Source organism: Drosophila innubila (genome assembly GCF_004354385.1).
Source record: "Drosophila innubila isolate TH190305 chromosome 3L unlocalized genomic scaffold, UK_Dinn_1.0 0_D_3L, whole genome shotgun sequence".
Taxonomy (NCBI): Eukaryota; Metazoa; Arthropoda; class Insecta; order Diptera; family Drosophilidae; genus Drosophila; species Drosophila innubila.
Window position 1 is genome coordinate 24,359,959 of NW_022995376.1, and position 12,168 is coordinate 24,372,126.

The window sequence follows — 12,168 nt, forward strand, 5'->3', positions numbered from 1 at the left end:
CAACATGAAGTTGGCCGCAACACGTTTTGGGTCTCTTTCTTTCCGGTTGTCAAAAAGGTACAAGCGTCTAAATTTTTTGCAGAAGCCGCCAGGGCGAATTTAATTCTCAAATATGTGCGCCATCATTACTAATAATACTTTTAATATTATCGTTTGCAGTGCAGTGCAGCCTCAACCTATCAAATATGGCCGACGTTGATGTGTAAGTGCAAAATGTTTAAATTTTGATTATATAGAAAACAATTTGATGAAATTAATTGGTCCGTGTTTATGAATTTATGTTGATTAAAAAGCTTCCAATTACTGAATATAATATGTGCAAACCGTATATTAAAGTTACAGTTTTAATATGATTCGATTTAATTGAATATTTATAATTTTCCTTCCCCCCTTTAGAGATGTTCCCTCCGCTGCTCCCGTTCTCGGTGGCGCCATGGATATAAACACCGCGCTGCAGGAAGTGCTGAAGAAGTCACTGATCGCCGATGGACTCGTCCATGGCATTCACCAGGCCTGCAAGGCGTTGGACAAGTAAGCATCAACAACAAAAACAAGATGAATTAATTAATTTTTGGAAACACGCTGATGAAATTAATTGGTCCGTGTTTATGAATTTTACATTGATTAACAATCCTTCCAATTACTGAGTTTCTAAATTGACCAAAGAAAAAGGCGTGCATTTAAAAATTTCGGTTTAGATATTAATTTCATATTTTCATTCTCTAGGCGTCAAGCTGTTCTCTGCATTTTGGCCGAATCCTTCGATGAGCCCAACTACAAGAAGTTGGTCACTGCCCTGTGCAACGAGCATCAGATTCCTCTGATCCGCGTGGACTCGCACAAGAAATTGGGCGAATGGTCTGGTCTGTGCAAGATCGACAAGGAGGGCAAGCCCCGCAAGGTGTGCGGCTGCTCTGTGGTCGTCATCAAGGACTTCGGTGAGGAAACGCCCGCATTGGATGTGGTTAAGGACCATCTCAGACAGAACAGCTAAACGACACGTCGTTTTCCCGGTTCCCTGTCTGCTGAATGAGAGACTACGTGGCAAGATTTTTTATTGCTAAATAAATAACTACATAAGAAATCCACACAAAATACATTTTTGGAATGCTCTTTAATATTAATGTTAAAACGATACTATTTAGATTGCTTTGCAGGTGTCTTTATGAGTTGGCCAATCCTTCAGCTGACACTCCCTGTAACATTTAAAGATTAGTATTACATTTTCCCGCCAAAACTGATTGGATTCATGTGGAGAAACCTACCGTGAACAGTAATGAACCTGCTTGCAGTTGGCGCATTTCTTTTTGGCCGCTTTCTGGCAACTGCCACACTTGTGTGTCTTCTCCTCATCTTCTCCTCCAGCAGCAGCAGCAACGTTACTCTCTCCCGACTTTGCTTCCGGCTTCTGCAGCTCTAGATCGGCCAAGTGCTGCTCCAATTCACAGAGAATTTCCGTGCCGTAAGCGTTGCTCAATTTTGTGGCCAGTGCGGAAATCTCTTCCCTGTTGTTGTTGAGAAAGACACCATCCTGGCTCTGGGCTATTTGATAGAAGCCACCATCGCGTTCCACCTCCTTGATCAAACCCTCCTGTATCTGTGGCAAGTCCTCCAAAACGAGATTCTGTTTCTTGTTGGCCGTATTCCCACTGAGAGTTAGGCGACTGATGAACTGTTTCAGCTCAATCAACACTGGCAACTGATCCAGCAGCGTCTCGTGCAGCATTCCCAGCAGCTGTGGGAAGATAAATTAGACAGTAAATAAATTTAAGATGAGATCATTACCTTGGAGAGCTGCTTGCAACGTGCCTCGTTCAGGGTGTAGTTCTCCATGATCTGCGGATTGAGAAGCAGCTGTCGCACACAGAACCAGGCTTGGGCCTCTGGCTTTATGATTTTCGCCGCATCCTCAACGGCAGTCCACTTCTCATCGATGAACTTCTCTAATCCCTTGCTGGTGGTGCGCTGCCATGGTCGAAAGCAGAGCACGTCCACCATTAGCCAGGGTATGTCATGGGTGACCAGCAGTCGACGAGCTGCACCCAAATGGAATAGGGACACATTGTCCGCCAGATAATTAAGCAGAGAGACACAGCGTAGGCCGATCTTATAGATGAGATCACGCTTTTGACGCTCCAATTCTGTGAGTACCGCCTCATCGACATCGATCTTGGACTCATTCTCATGATATCCCATGCTAACTAATCCAATAACCTGGGCGACTCCTTGAGCACAGTAGTCGATCAGATCTAGCACCGAATCCTGCAGGGACTCGCAGCCACTGGGATGATATAGACATAGATCTAGGAGCGCAACCACAGCTGCCTCATGGTACAGCACCGTATAAATGAGAAATGTCGCCTGTGGATTTGGATCAATCTCCAGCAGATGCGGCAGCACACGGGATTTCCACAGATTCACACAGTAGGCCTCATGTATGAGCACCGATAGCTTGTCTCGGGATATGAGAAACTCTTTGACTTCCTCCTCACGATGCTCGGATACCTCAAGAGCCGCCTGCTGGCTCAGCTTGATGATCATCTCGTGCACCTCCAGCCATTTGCTGCTGCCCACATCCCGCACCTGAAAGCAACGAATGCTCTCCACGAACAGATACAGCTCCTCCGGATAGACAAAGTTTACCATTTTCAGATTGTTTTTATTCAGGTTTTTTTCTTTTTAGAAATTTTAAAATATTCGCTTGAATCGATGAAAGGAGAGTGAAAAATTAAATGGGAAAATGGTAGATAAATAAACTCCTGGTTGTCATGGAAATCGCTGGGTTGCTATGTTTCAGCTAGGAAAGATAACGAACGATTTAAATTTTTGAAATGAAAATAATATACATATATAAACAATTATATGGTTACTAATTTTATATTTTCAACTTTTATACCAAAATTTTCCTAATAACCCTTTTTTAATAAAAATAAATAATTTTATTATAAAAACCAGTTATTTAGTAGTTTTCTTTAAATTTGATTTTAGATAGCTTTACGTTTTCAAAGTGCTATTGAATATATCTGTAATTCATTCATACACTGTTTTTTCAATCCGATAGTATTAATAGCTTCTAATTCTTTAAATCAAAAAACTTTGTGACCATACTCACTCAAATACAATTGTGTATTTTATATTTTCTTAAGCAATTTTGGTTGAAATTTAACAAATCTACAAAGCTGCGATAGGAACGATCGGTCAAAATTAACCTTAAATACGAAAAACATTTGCCAAGCATACCAATAACTATCATCTTAAAAATGTTCTAATTTATATTGAGAAATAAACTTATTTTTAAATTTAAAAAACGATAATTGCCGAAAAATGAATAGTTTTACAGGATACTCTATCCAAAAAAGAAAAGAGCTAAATCAGTTTTGCCTATTTATTTTAGTCAGTTTTTAAACTCATAACTTTGATTTGCGATCCCTGCGATGAGTAAAAGTAAACAAATGTCAATATAAATTTTGTACATTCAGATTTTATTTAAAATACAATAAATATACCCTTTGGGGTAAACAGCTCACATCTATAATTATTTGGCATACACAAAATGCAACTTAACTATGTCATTTGCTAATACTTTGAGTAGTGTATGCTCTCATACGCATATATCATTTACACATTCAATACACTAAGAATTCAGAATAAAATCTTAATATGCACACACAGTTAGTCAATGAATCGTTTTGACAAAGGAATAGCTAAACCTAATGCATCTTAATTTTTCTTCTCTTTTAACTTGTTCTAAGTACTTTAAGCAAATGTATTAAATTAAGAAAAAATCAGGGACTGTTACTTTTTATGTTTTAAAATAAAAGTTAAAATGTCTATATCTAATATTTTCAAATTTCTATTTTAAAAGTTACATTTTATTAATTTTTTCAATAGAAATAAAAGTTAATGAAACAAATAAAACTTGTTCTGTAAATATTTAAAAAAAAAATCAAAAATAAAAGTTAAATTTAATATGCAAAGCACATCTTTTTTTTTTTTGTTATTTTAAGTATGATTTATACTATATAAATAGCAGTTTTTGACTGATATTGCTAGTTTCGACAAAAATAAATTTTTTTATATTTAATTGATATACTTGATTAAAATTTGCATTCATAACTCTTATTTGCGGTCCTTGGAAAAAAAGTTAAACTTTTTTCTTTGTCACTAAAATGACTTGAGATACTGGATCTGCACATTTTGTTCGGGACTCTGTTCCAAATCGATTCACATCCACAGCCAGGTAAATAAAAGTCCCGCTTAATCACACATTCAGGTTAAATTGGAATGATTCTCCAACTCTTTATGGTATGTAGACTAACGATATAGTTTCACTTGTTGCTTGAGTTCGGTATCGCTTATACGATCCTTGAGATTCAATTCATCCTCCTGTTTGCGCAATAACTCAAATATAGCCGCCAATTGTTCACGTTCAATTCGGCGCTCCTCCTCAATCTGACTCGGCGATAGATTCTTTTCCAGTTTATGTTGATAACGCTTTGCTTTAATTTCGCCCATTAGATTGCTATAGGTGTGTACCTTTCCAGGCGCCTGTTCGGTGTCGCTCTCGCTGAACGCTTCCTGCTCCTCCTCGTATGCCTCGTCATCGTCGATTTCGTTTTGCAGCCGCGTTCTTATTTGTGCCTGCAACTCGGAATCGTCCTCCAATCGCACCTCATCAGCACCAAGGCCTTCATCCTCTAGTTCCTGCATTGTGTACATGTGTTTTAGGTCCTTTATTGGTTTGAATTGTTGCAATATTGAATTGGTCACTTACGGTATCGCTCTTCAAGAAGTTGGCAAAGTATAACGATATCAATATGCACAGCAGCAGCGTGGTCAAGGCCACAACATAGTACCCGGATGGATCAAACCATATGTCGCCCGATGATTTAACCGTATTTTGCATTATTTTGATTTTCTTTTTGGTATGCTTTCAATTATTCTACGTCCTTCTGTTTTGATAACCTCAAGCAAAACCAGTGCTGCCATTTCATCATTTTTTTTTAGCTAGATTTAGCACTTTTTAAATCGCAAAAGCTAGAACAATTTTTGAGTTGCTATTACAGCTAATAATGTAGCAATTTTAGAAAACGATTTAGATACTGCCATTTTTTCATTCTTTTTTTTTTTTTTTGCTAAATTTGGAAACAGAAGCTGGAAAAATTTAATGAAATGCTATGAGAAAATCCATTTTGTCGAATGGAAGAACTATTTCGACAGCACAATGTTTTAACACTAAGCAAACAACCAATAGTTTTCCTTTTATACAACGAAAATGTCCAGCCATTCCGTACACCGGTGAAATTTACTATGGACCTTAAAAAAGGACAGTTCTTTTTTTCTCATTTCCATAGTAATTTTCACCGGTGCTTAGTGGTTTTCGGCAGAGTTCTTTTGGGGTACAAAAATGTCGGATTTTTAGTTTTCAGAACCCAAAATACATAAATATACTGTCGAGGATGTCATTGACATTGTCAAAATATCAGTGCTGTGGAAATATTATAATTAAAAAAAAATTTTATGTTTAATTTACGTATTATATCCTTGGTTCTAAGTCCGTTAAAAAAATTACATATTAATTTTTTCAGGACTATATATTTTTTAATCTCTTTTTTTTTTGGCAGTTTTTTTTTAATTTTTCAAAAAAGCAATTTTAGCCAACACAATATTGTGGCAGCACTGACCATAACCTCAAAACAAATGTGACCAGCTTTGGGTACGCAAAATTTATTGAAAATACTAGAATACAAACTAATTCTAAGTGGAGGCGAATGAATCACTTTTAAACATTCCCACCACAAGGCATAGTAACTAACTTAATGGGAAGCAAGTTCATTCGTACTGAAAGCACATTATGGTCACTACTTGCCAATTCCTTGAGTCCCCAAAAAAGAGTCTTCCAATTAGAATTTTGGAGTTTTGAGTGATTTCCGTTCGGATCGCTTAAAAATTAAGGATAATAATTAGTATGTTAATATTTATAAATTGTTTTTTATACCATGTGCCCATTAAAAATAGGCAAAAAAGGGTATTATGTGTTTGGCAGAATGCATGTAACAGGCAGAAGGAGGCGTGGCAGACCCCATAGAGTATATATTTATTTATTTATTTATGCACGACTAAAAGCAGTCGGCAAAGAAAAAATATTCTTGATCAGGGTCAACAGCAGAGTCGTTTTAGCCCTGTCCGTCCGTCCGTCTGTTTGAACGCGGCGATCTCAGAGACTATAAGAGCTAGAGACTTCAAACTTGGTATGTGGGTTCCAGGATACCGTACGCAGATCAATTTTGTTTTTATTTTTGAACCGGACGTCTATATCATATGAAAGATAGGTCCAAAATGAAGTTTTAATATGAAAAAATTCTTGGTTTTTTAAGCTATTTTAACCAAACTAATAGAAAATGCATTAATGTTGGTATTATACATTCTGACCAAATTTAATTGAAATCGGTCCACTATATCATATACCTGTCATAGAGACTCTTAGTCGAAAATCAAGTTTTAGTACGAAATTTTATTTATTTTTTTTTAATTATCCTTACGAAACTGATATAATATGAATTTAGGTTGGTATTATACATCCTGACCAAAATTGGTCGTCATTCTCGTTGAGAGTAACCGCGTTTAGTTGCTCGGTAGTAGACTCCCGGACCATCTGAGATTGGTTTTTATCTTTTAGATCATTATAATCATTTGATTTCTTTTCATTTTTTGATAAATTTAATTTATTCTTTGTCATAATTACCAATGTCAGTTTTCACACGTTATATTGTTGTTTTCAAATAGCTCTGTCTTTTGCTTTACATCTCTTTTCTTTGGCTCCACACAACTCATGTCTGTGGGAATAGCAAAACAGTCTTAGCAGTTAAAGGAATTACAACATTTCAGTTACCTTATAAAATTCCATTACATATGGCATAAGATCTATGGTTTTATCACTAACGGGCATTTTAAACATACTATTTTCACGCAGCTTATCCCGTTCCACATCTGATAGAGATAAACTGTCGAATGCCAAAGACTATAAGGGAGCTGACAAATCCTTGCGAGGACGATGTTTGGCCAATTCATGTCGCATCAGCGTCACGTTAACACTCTACTCACTCGATTTTGTAGATCGTATTCCGTTAGGTTCGATTCTCTTACACTGACCAGCGGTGTGTTTTCCTTATCCAAATCACTTGGCATTGGCATTGAGGTACGCGTTGTAATTTGCAGTGTACACGCCGCTGCAGTGACATGACTTTGACGCAATCTGTTGTCCCCATTGGTGTGATCTGATATCTTATAAGAGTTGTCGTAATCTCCGAGCTTCTCTGTCGTATCGACTTTCCTGTATTCAGAAAAAGCATATATTTAAATATTCGGAAATATATATCGAAGTCAACAAATTTTACCTTATAAACTTTTTGCCGGCGTCTTGTTGACCCCTCAGTTTGATCTTCCTCTGCAGAAGCTTTCAGAATAAGTGCAATTTATTGTTTCTGTTTGTGTCAATACTATTTATCATTTACGTACCTAACTTATGGGTTTAATTTTATTAGTAATATTTTGAATTTTAAAGCTAATGCTGATTTTTGGATTTGTATTTAGTTTTTTTTATTTTTTTCAAAAATGAGGCAAATTTATTGACTGATATTCATGGCAGAAGTATCTGAGCTAACATCGGCTATGTGAAAGGAGGCATCATCGGCAGGCATGTCATCCTCATCAGTATATAATCGTCGCAAGCGTTCCTTGTACCTGGAAATTCATTAGAAGTCAGAAAATAATGTTTATAAACAATGTTGAATTTGATGTTACTAACAGTTCGCTGTCAGGGTTATTATTTTGATTGCGGCACTTGTCTAACTTCTTCTCAATGGCCTTAACCTTCTCCCGATCAGGCGGTTGATAGTTTTTAACCAGCATACGTATTTCTGGAAATTAGTATACAAATATGGATTATGTTTACACTGTATTGGCTGACACTTACTGCGCACAGCTTCAATGAGACCTCGCAGCTTCTCGGGCGCGGACACAAAGAGTAAATCGGTCACATAACTATCAAGATTCTCCTGTTCCTTGCTGGCTGCATGCAGCACCGCAGCCAGGCCAATCTGGGAAGGTGTATGCATCATGCAGGCGTCTGTGAAGAATGTGGAATCTATGAAGCTATCAATATGAGGACGCAAACGATCTGGATTTTGCATATTACTGCGAGTCTAAAATGTGAAAGCAATTGATTAGTAATATGTTGATACATTTACTGAGAACAAACGTGCCTTTATATCTATTATGAAACCCTCGATGGGTCGGAACGGATTGTGTATGGTGAGGTAGTAGTTCAGTTGGCCAATTAAAAGCAATTCGTTGGAGAGCACAATGTCGGTGGCCTTGTTGCGATCCCCCTTAATATTGTTGACAAACTGATTGATAGACACATTAAATTCCTCCACCTTGCAGGCAACAAACACGCATGTGGCCCTAAAAAGATATTTAAACAAAATATGAATTAATTGTTATGAGTAAACAAATAAATGCTTACAATATCTCCTTGGGATGATAGTCCATGGGAGTGTTGTTCAGGTAGAAGCGTTTAAAGTAATGAAACGCTGTTCCAATCACACATTTCGGCATTGGCGGATCGAATCGCCGGCAAAAGTCAACCAAATAAATTTCATATTGTTTCAGCAACAGACGCTCTTCAGCCGGCGTCAGAAAGAAATCGTTGAGATTGCCTGATGGTGGCGCCTCGGCAGCATGTTCCTCGATATACTTGGTGTTTTGCTCTACACGGAATGCTTGCAGCTGGTCCTCGTTGGCAAATGTCCAGGAACGTCGTTGAGAACTAAGTGGATACATTATGGCATATTGCAAATTATTAATTCAACAACTATAAATATTCAGTTTAGTAGCAGCGCTGACAAGTTGTTTTATTAGTCTGTGGCAACAAATAACGGTCTGGCAGGCCCATTGTGCTGCCAACTCTTTGAGGAAAAGTAGCTATTTTTGATTTTGCGTGCAATTTTACGTAGCTTTAAATAAAATATTATTTACATAACATATCCAAATATATATATCTAAATTAGCCAGATTTTTGGTTAATATCAATTTTTAAATTTCGCTTGCAATCGAGCTCTTAAAATATCCAGAGCCAGCTATAAAATAGCTAAGTTGTCAACAGTGAGAAGGCAGTTGCCATTCACTTAAGAAACTAACATTAATCGATATGTGTTTATTGGAAATTCAAGCAGTCATAATTATCGATAGATATCGTAGGTTATCGCTCAGCGCTCAATTTAAATGTGAATTTATTTTTAGTTCATTTAGCAATGGCAAAATAAAAAATAAATTAAAATCTTGAACTTTTTAATTCGAAATAAGATAGAATAATGGTGATCATTTAAATTAATGTTGGGAGTTCGTCACCTCTTAGGTGTTAAAGTTGTATATTTAAAATTTAAATCTAAAATTCGATATTCGACAATATACTAATAAAAACAATATATTTAAAAACTTTCAAAATTTATACGCTCTAAATGGTGACAGCTTCAGGACTTTGACATTGTGACGTCACCACTTAGTGCATCAGCACTTAAACAAACACATACAAAGTGAGCAAACCCAGGAGAGCGTTTATTCTCTTGGCTAACAACTCTCAGCTGTTTGGGCCATCGGTAAGACGCACGTGTTATGCATTTTGAGCGCACGCAGCATCAAGAGCAGCAGAAAGCTGTGGCAATTGCCTGCTTGGCCGGGATTCAGCGACAATTGCTTCGGCCAGTTGTCGAAATTGAATTAATTTAAGTTGTTGCTGTTGTTGTTTTGGTTTTGATAATGTTTTAACCTGAAATTGGGTCACTTGATTGTTTGTTCTCTCTGGAGTACATGCATACAAACTTAAAAACTTTAGTGCTCATGCTGACTTCTGAAGACCCTTTCTAAAGTTGACAGGTAAATGAAACACCAAACTTGGATTTTTTTCTAAATTGACAATGACAAAAATACTCAAAATTTAAAATTAATGATAAAATAGGCTTTTTCTTTTTTTTTTTTTGTTAACATTATTTAATTTTTATAATTTTAATACATGCGTTTTGCATTAGTTAAGAAAAATAATTTGTTTTCATTGAATCTATTTAAATAAAGTAGGCTATTTTTTTTTTTAATTCTTAGATTATTTCAAATTTATTGAGTGATAACCGTGCTTATAAGTAACTTACCAGTTTTAGCATGTAATAAAATTGTTAGTACACAAATTAAAGAAGTCATATGTACTGCTTGCTAGTTGTGATTAATTTCCCTTTTTAACTTTTGTTTCCAATCACATTAAAGTGCGTTAATACCCTGTATTATATTGTATTATACTTTGTATGCAGGAGCTGCGTTCGTTGGCAATAAAATTGCAATTAATTTTTATTGACAACTCTGAACTCTTGTTACAGCGATTTGTTGTTGATGTTTTACCGATTTCACTGGCGCGATTCAGAGATCGTTTTGTCTGCAATTCACTTCCTTAGCTGGAAAATAAAATTTATAGCTGGTTGAGATTAAAATCGAGATCTTATTATATTTAGGGGAGTATCTAAAGATTTAAATATCCACTGGTAGAGGTAGTAAATATAATTTTATTTATAATATATATATAGTTTTATTTATAATATTTACTTTAATTATTTATTATTATGTTAGTTGTTTCTCTTTGTATCGAATAGACCACCCAAAAACTGAGATATACCTATGTAATACAATACAAATAGATTTTGTGACGATTTATGATTGAACTGAAGCTCGAGCTTACAATAAAACCAAAATAAATAAATAAATCGATGTCTGAAAAAGAAATCAGTTTACAATAAAAGCTGGCAAGCATTTACAAACAATGAAATTCAATGCAATAATTCAATATTCAATTGAATTTTAAGCACGCCAGCCCCAGTACATACCCAACTCTGTCTCCTTGCATCTCTGAAACTAGAAACTAGAAACTAGCAACGTTGACGGTCGGTCAGACTCACTGACGGCAATCCATCTTGGCTTGTCTGCGGCGCACGCGCACAGGCTGAGGCGTAGCTGACTCAGATATACAGACATGTATGTATAAGAGGGAATTGGCCTCAAAAAGATGACTGGAAGAAAAAAACATATGTATGTGGGGTGGATTATGGAAGACTATGAAGAGCATTTTTGGAAAAAAAAAATGAAATATTACTCGACTAAATAGTTACCTTAAACTACATACAATCTTGTTCATCGTAACAGAAATATTATTTATTTTTTATATATAATAATCAACACTGCTCACCGGTTCTGAACAGTTCCGCGCAGAACCGGGCTTTAAAGCAGCCCGAACCGGATCATGAACTGAAATTTTGAAATTATCTACCCCGCGAAACCGCGCCTAAACCGAAACAGTTTCTGAAATAAGATGTTCTGTTCGAAAACAAAATGCTTACATAAATTTTATCATTTTCTAATATTACTCTACCATTTGAGAGTTTGAATAAAAATAAATCATATTTAAATCTCCCAATAAATAAGGATTATAATCAAAATTCAAATAACACTTAAACAAAATTTCTGTGGTTTGCAGCATTGACAATAATATTATAACTTATTTAATATAATATTTAAGATTCTTTATTTAGATTGCACCATACTTTAACACTTCCAGAATAGCATACCTGTAACTGTAATTACAGGGTATTTGAAGTGAAATTCTAGTTATACTTATCCTGTACCTTGAACAATTGCTTTAATCTTACAGAGCGTAAGATAGCTTGATAGCTGATCACAATCAGCGACATCAATAAAATCATTGCGAAAGTATCTTCAACAAGCAATCTACGCACACAGCACACACACACACACCTCTCTCTCTCTCTCTCTCTCTCTTTTTGTCACACATATTCACACACATAATGCAGAACACTTGTTGGTCTGATCACATTCGGTTTGGTTTAGTGCATAAATGCATTTTAAAGGCATTTGCCCGACGTTGCCGAGCAATGTTCAGATATCTGACAGCTGGACAGACAAACAGTCTCTTGTTTCTTTGTATTTATTTATTTATTTGTTTGCTTAAAACATTGTTGCAGTTGTTGTCTGCTGCTTCTGTTTGGCTACCCGCTAATTGTGCGTGTGTCGTGGATTATGTTCACTTTTTGGCGTCTCACTTTGTTGCTA

At 36.0% G+C, this 12,168-nt stretch overlaps 4 protein-coding genes and 2 non-coding genes across 7 annotated transcripts; 3 read left to right on the forward strand and 3 right to left on the reverse strand.

Moving 5' to 3' along the window:
- The first annotated feature begins 159 nt into the window (after positions 1-159).
- Positions 160-1,095, forward strand: LOC117786712 (40S ribosomal protein S12). The gene is made up of 3 exons (XM_034625064.1): positions 160-202; positions 397-531; positions 727-1,095. The coding sequence occupies exons 1-3, from the start codon at positions 186-188 to the stop codon at positions 992-994; spliced, it is 420 nt and encodes a 139-aa protein (XP_034480955.1). The 5' UTR covers positions 160-185; the 3' UTR covers positions 995-1,095.
- Positions 242-312, forward strand: LOC117789304. The gene has a single exon (XR_004617867.1). It is a non-coding gene; the product is annotated as a small nucleolar RNA U18 (small nucleolar RNA).
- On the forward strand, positions 580-652 carry LOC117789305. Its single transcript, XR_004617868.1, has one exon. It is a non-coding gene; the product is annotated as a small nucleolar RNA U18 (small nucleolar RNA).
- Positions 1,096-1,099: 4 nt separating the features above from the next.
- Positions 1,100-2,747, reverse strand: LOC117786711 (zinc finger MYND domain-containing protein 10 homolog). 2 transcript variants are annotated; one of them, XM_034625063.1, is made up of 3 exons: positions 1,810-2,747; positions 1,266-1,735; positions 1,100-1,196 (listed from the first exon to the last, which is right to left on the reverse strand). In XM_034625063.1, exons 1-3 carry the CDS (start codon positions 2,644-2,646, stop codon positions 1,142-1,144), a joined length of 1,362 nt encoding a protein of 453 aa, XP_034480954.1. In that variant the 5' UTR covers positions 2,647-2,747; the 3' UTR covers positions 1,100-1,141. The 2 variants fall into 2 exon arrangements, with proteins under 2 accessions (XP_034480954.1, XP_034480953.1); XM_034625062.1 differs by having other exon boundaries at positions 1,786-2,747.
- Positions 2,748-4,116: 1,369 nt separating this feature from the next.
- Positions 4,117-5,007, reverse strand: LOC117787294 (matrix-remodeling-associated protein 7). The gene is made up of 2 exons (XM_034625782.1): positions 4,775-5,007; positions 4,117-4,704 (listed from the first exon to the last, which is right to left on the reverse strand). The coding sequence occupies exons 1-2, from the start codon at positions 4,904-4,906 to the stop codon at positions 4,315-4,317; spliced, it is 522 nt and encodes a 173-aa protein (XP_034481673.1). The 5' UTR covers positions 4,907-5,007; the 3' UTR covers positions 4,117-4,314.
- Positions 5,008-7,574: 2,567 nt separating this feature from the next.
- Positions 7,575-8,909, reverse strand: LOC117788758 (cyclin-H). Its single transcript, XM_034627621.1, has 5 exons — positions 8,528-8,909; positions 8,265-8,466; positions 7,976-8,204; positions 7,808-7,919; positions 7,575-7,743 (listed from the first exon to the last, which is right to left on the reverse strand). The coding sequence occupies exons 1-5, from the start codon at positions 8,842-8,844 to the stop codon at positions 7,626-7,628; spliced, it is 978 nt and encodes a 325-aa protein (XP_034483512.1). The 5' UTR covers positions 8,845-8,909; the 3' UTR covers positions 7,575-7,625.
- Between the last annotated feature and the right edge of the window lie 3,259 nt (positions 8,910-12,168).

Coding starts and splice junctions, on each gene's coding strand:
- LOC117786712 (XM_034625064.1), top strand. Junction 532..726: donor GCCTGCAAGGCGTTGGACAA/GTAAGCATCAAC, acceptor TTCATTCTCTAG/GCGTCAAGCTGTTCTCTGCA.
- LOC117786711 (XM_034625062.1), bottom strand. CDS start 2,646: ATGGTAAACTTTGTCTATCCGGAGGAGCTGTATCTGTTCGTGGAGAGC. Junction 1,736..1,785: donor GTTGCAAGCAGCTCTCCAAG/GTAATGATCTCA, acceptor ATCTTCCCACAG/CTGCTGGGAATGCTGCACGA. Junction 1,197..1,265: donor CAGGTTCATTACTGTTCACG/GTAGGTTTCTCC, acceptor TAAATGTTACAG/GGAGTGTCAGCTGAAGGATT.
- LOC117787294 (XM_034625782.1), bottom strand. CDS start 4,906: ATGCAAAATACGGTTAAATCATCGGGCGACATATGGTTTGATCCATCC. Junction 4,705..4,774: donor ACTTCTTGAAGAGCGATACC/GTAAGTGACCAA, acceptor TACACAATGCAG/GAACTAGAGGATGAAGGCCT.
- LOC117788758 (XM_034627621.1), bottom strand. CDS start 8,844: ATGTATCCACTTAGTTCTCAACGACGTTCCTGGACATTTGCCAACGAG. Junction 8,467..8,527: donor TATCATCCCAAGGAGATATT/GTAAGCATTTAT, acceptor ATATCTTTTTAG/GGCCACATGCGTGTTTGTTG. Junction 8,205..8,264: donor GTTTCATAATAGATATAAAG/GCACGTTTGTTC, acceptor TTCACATTTTAG/ACTCGCAGTAATATGCAAAA.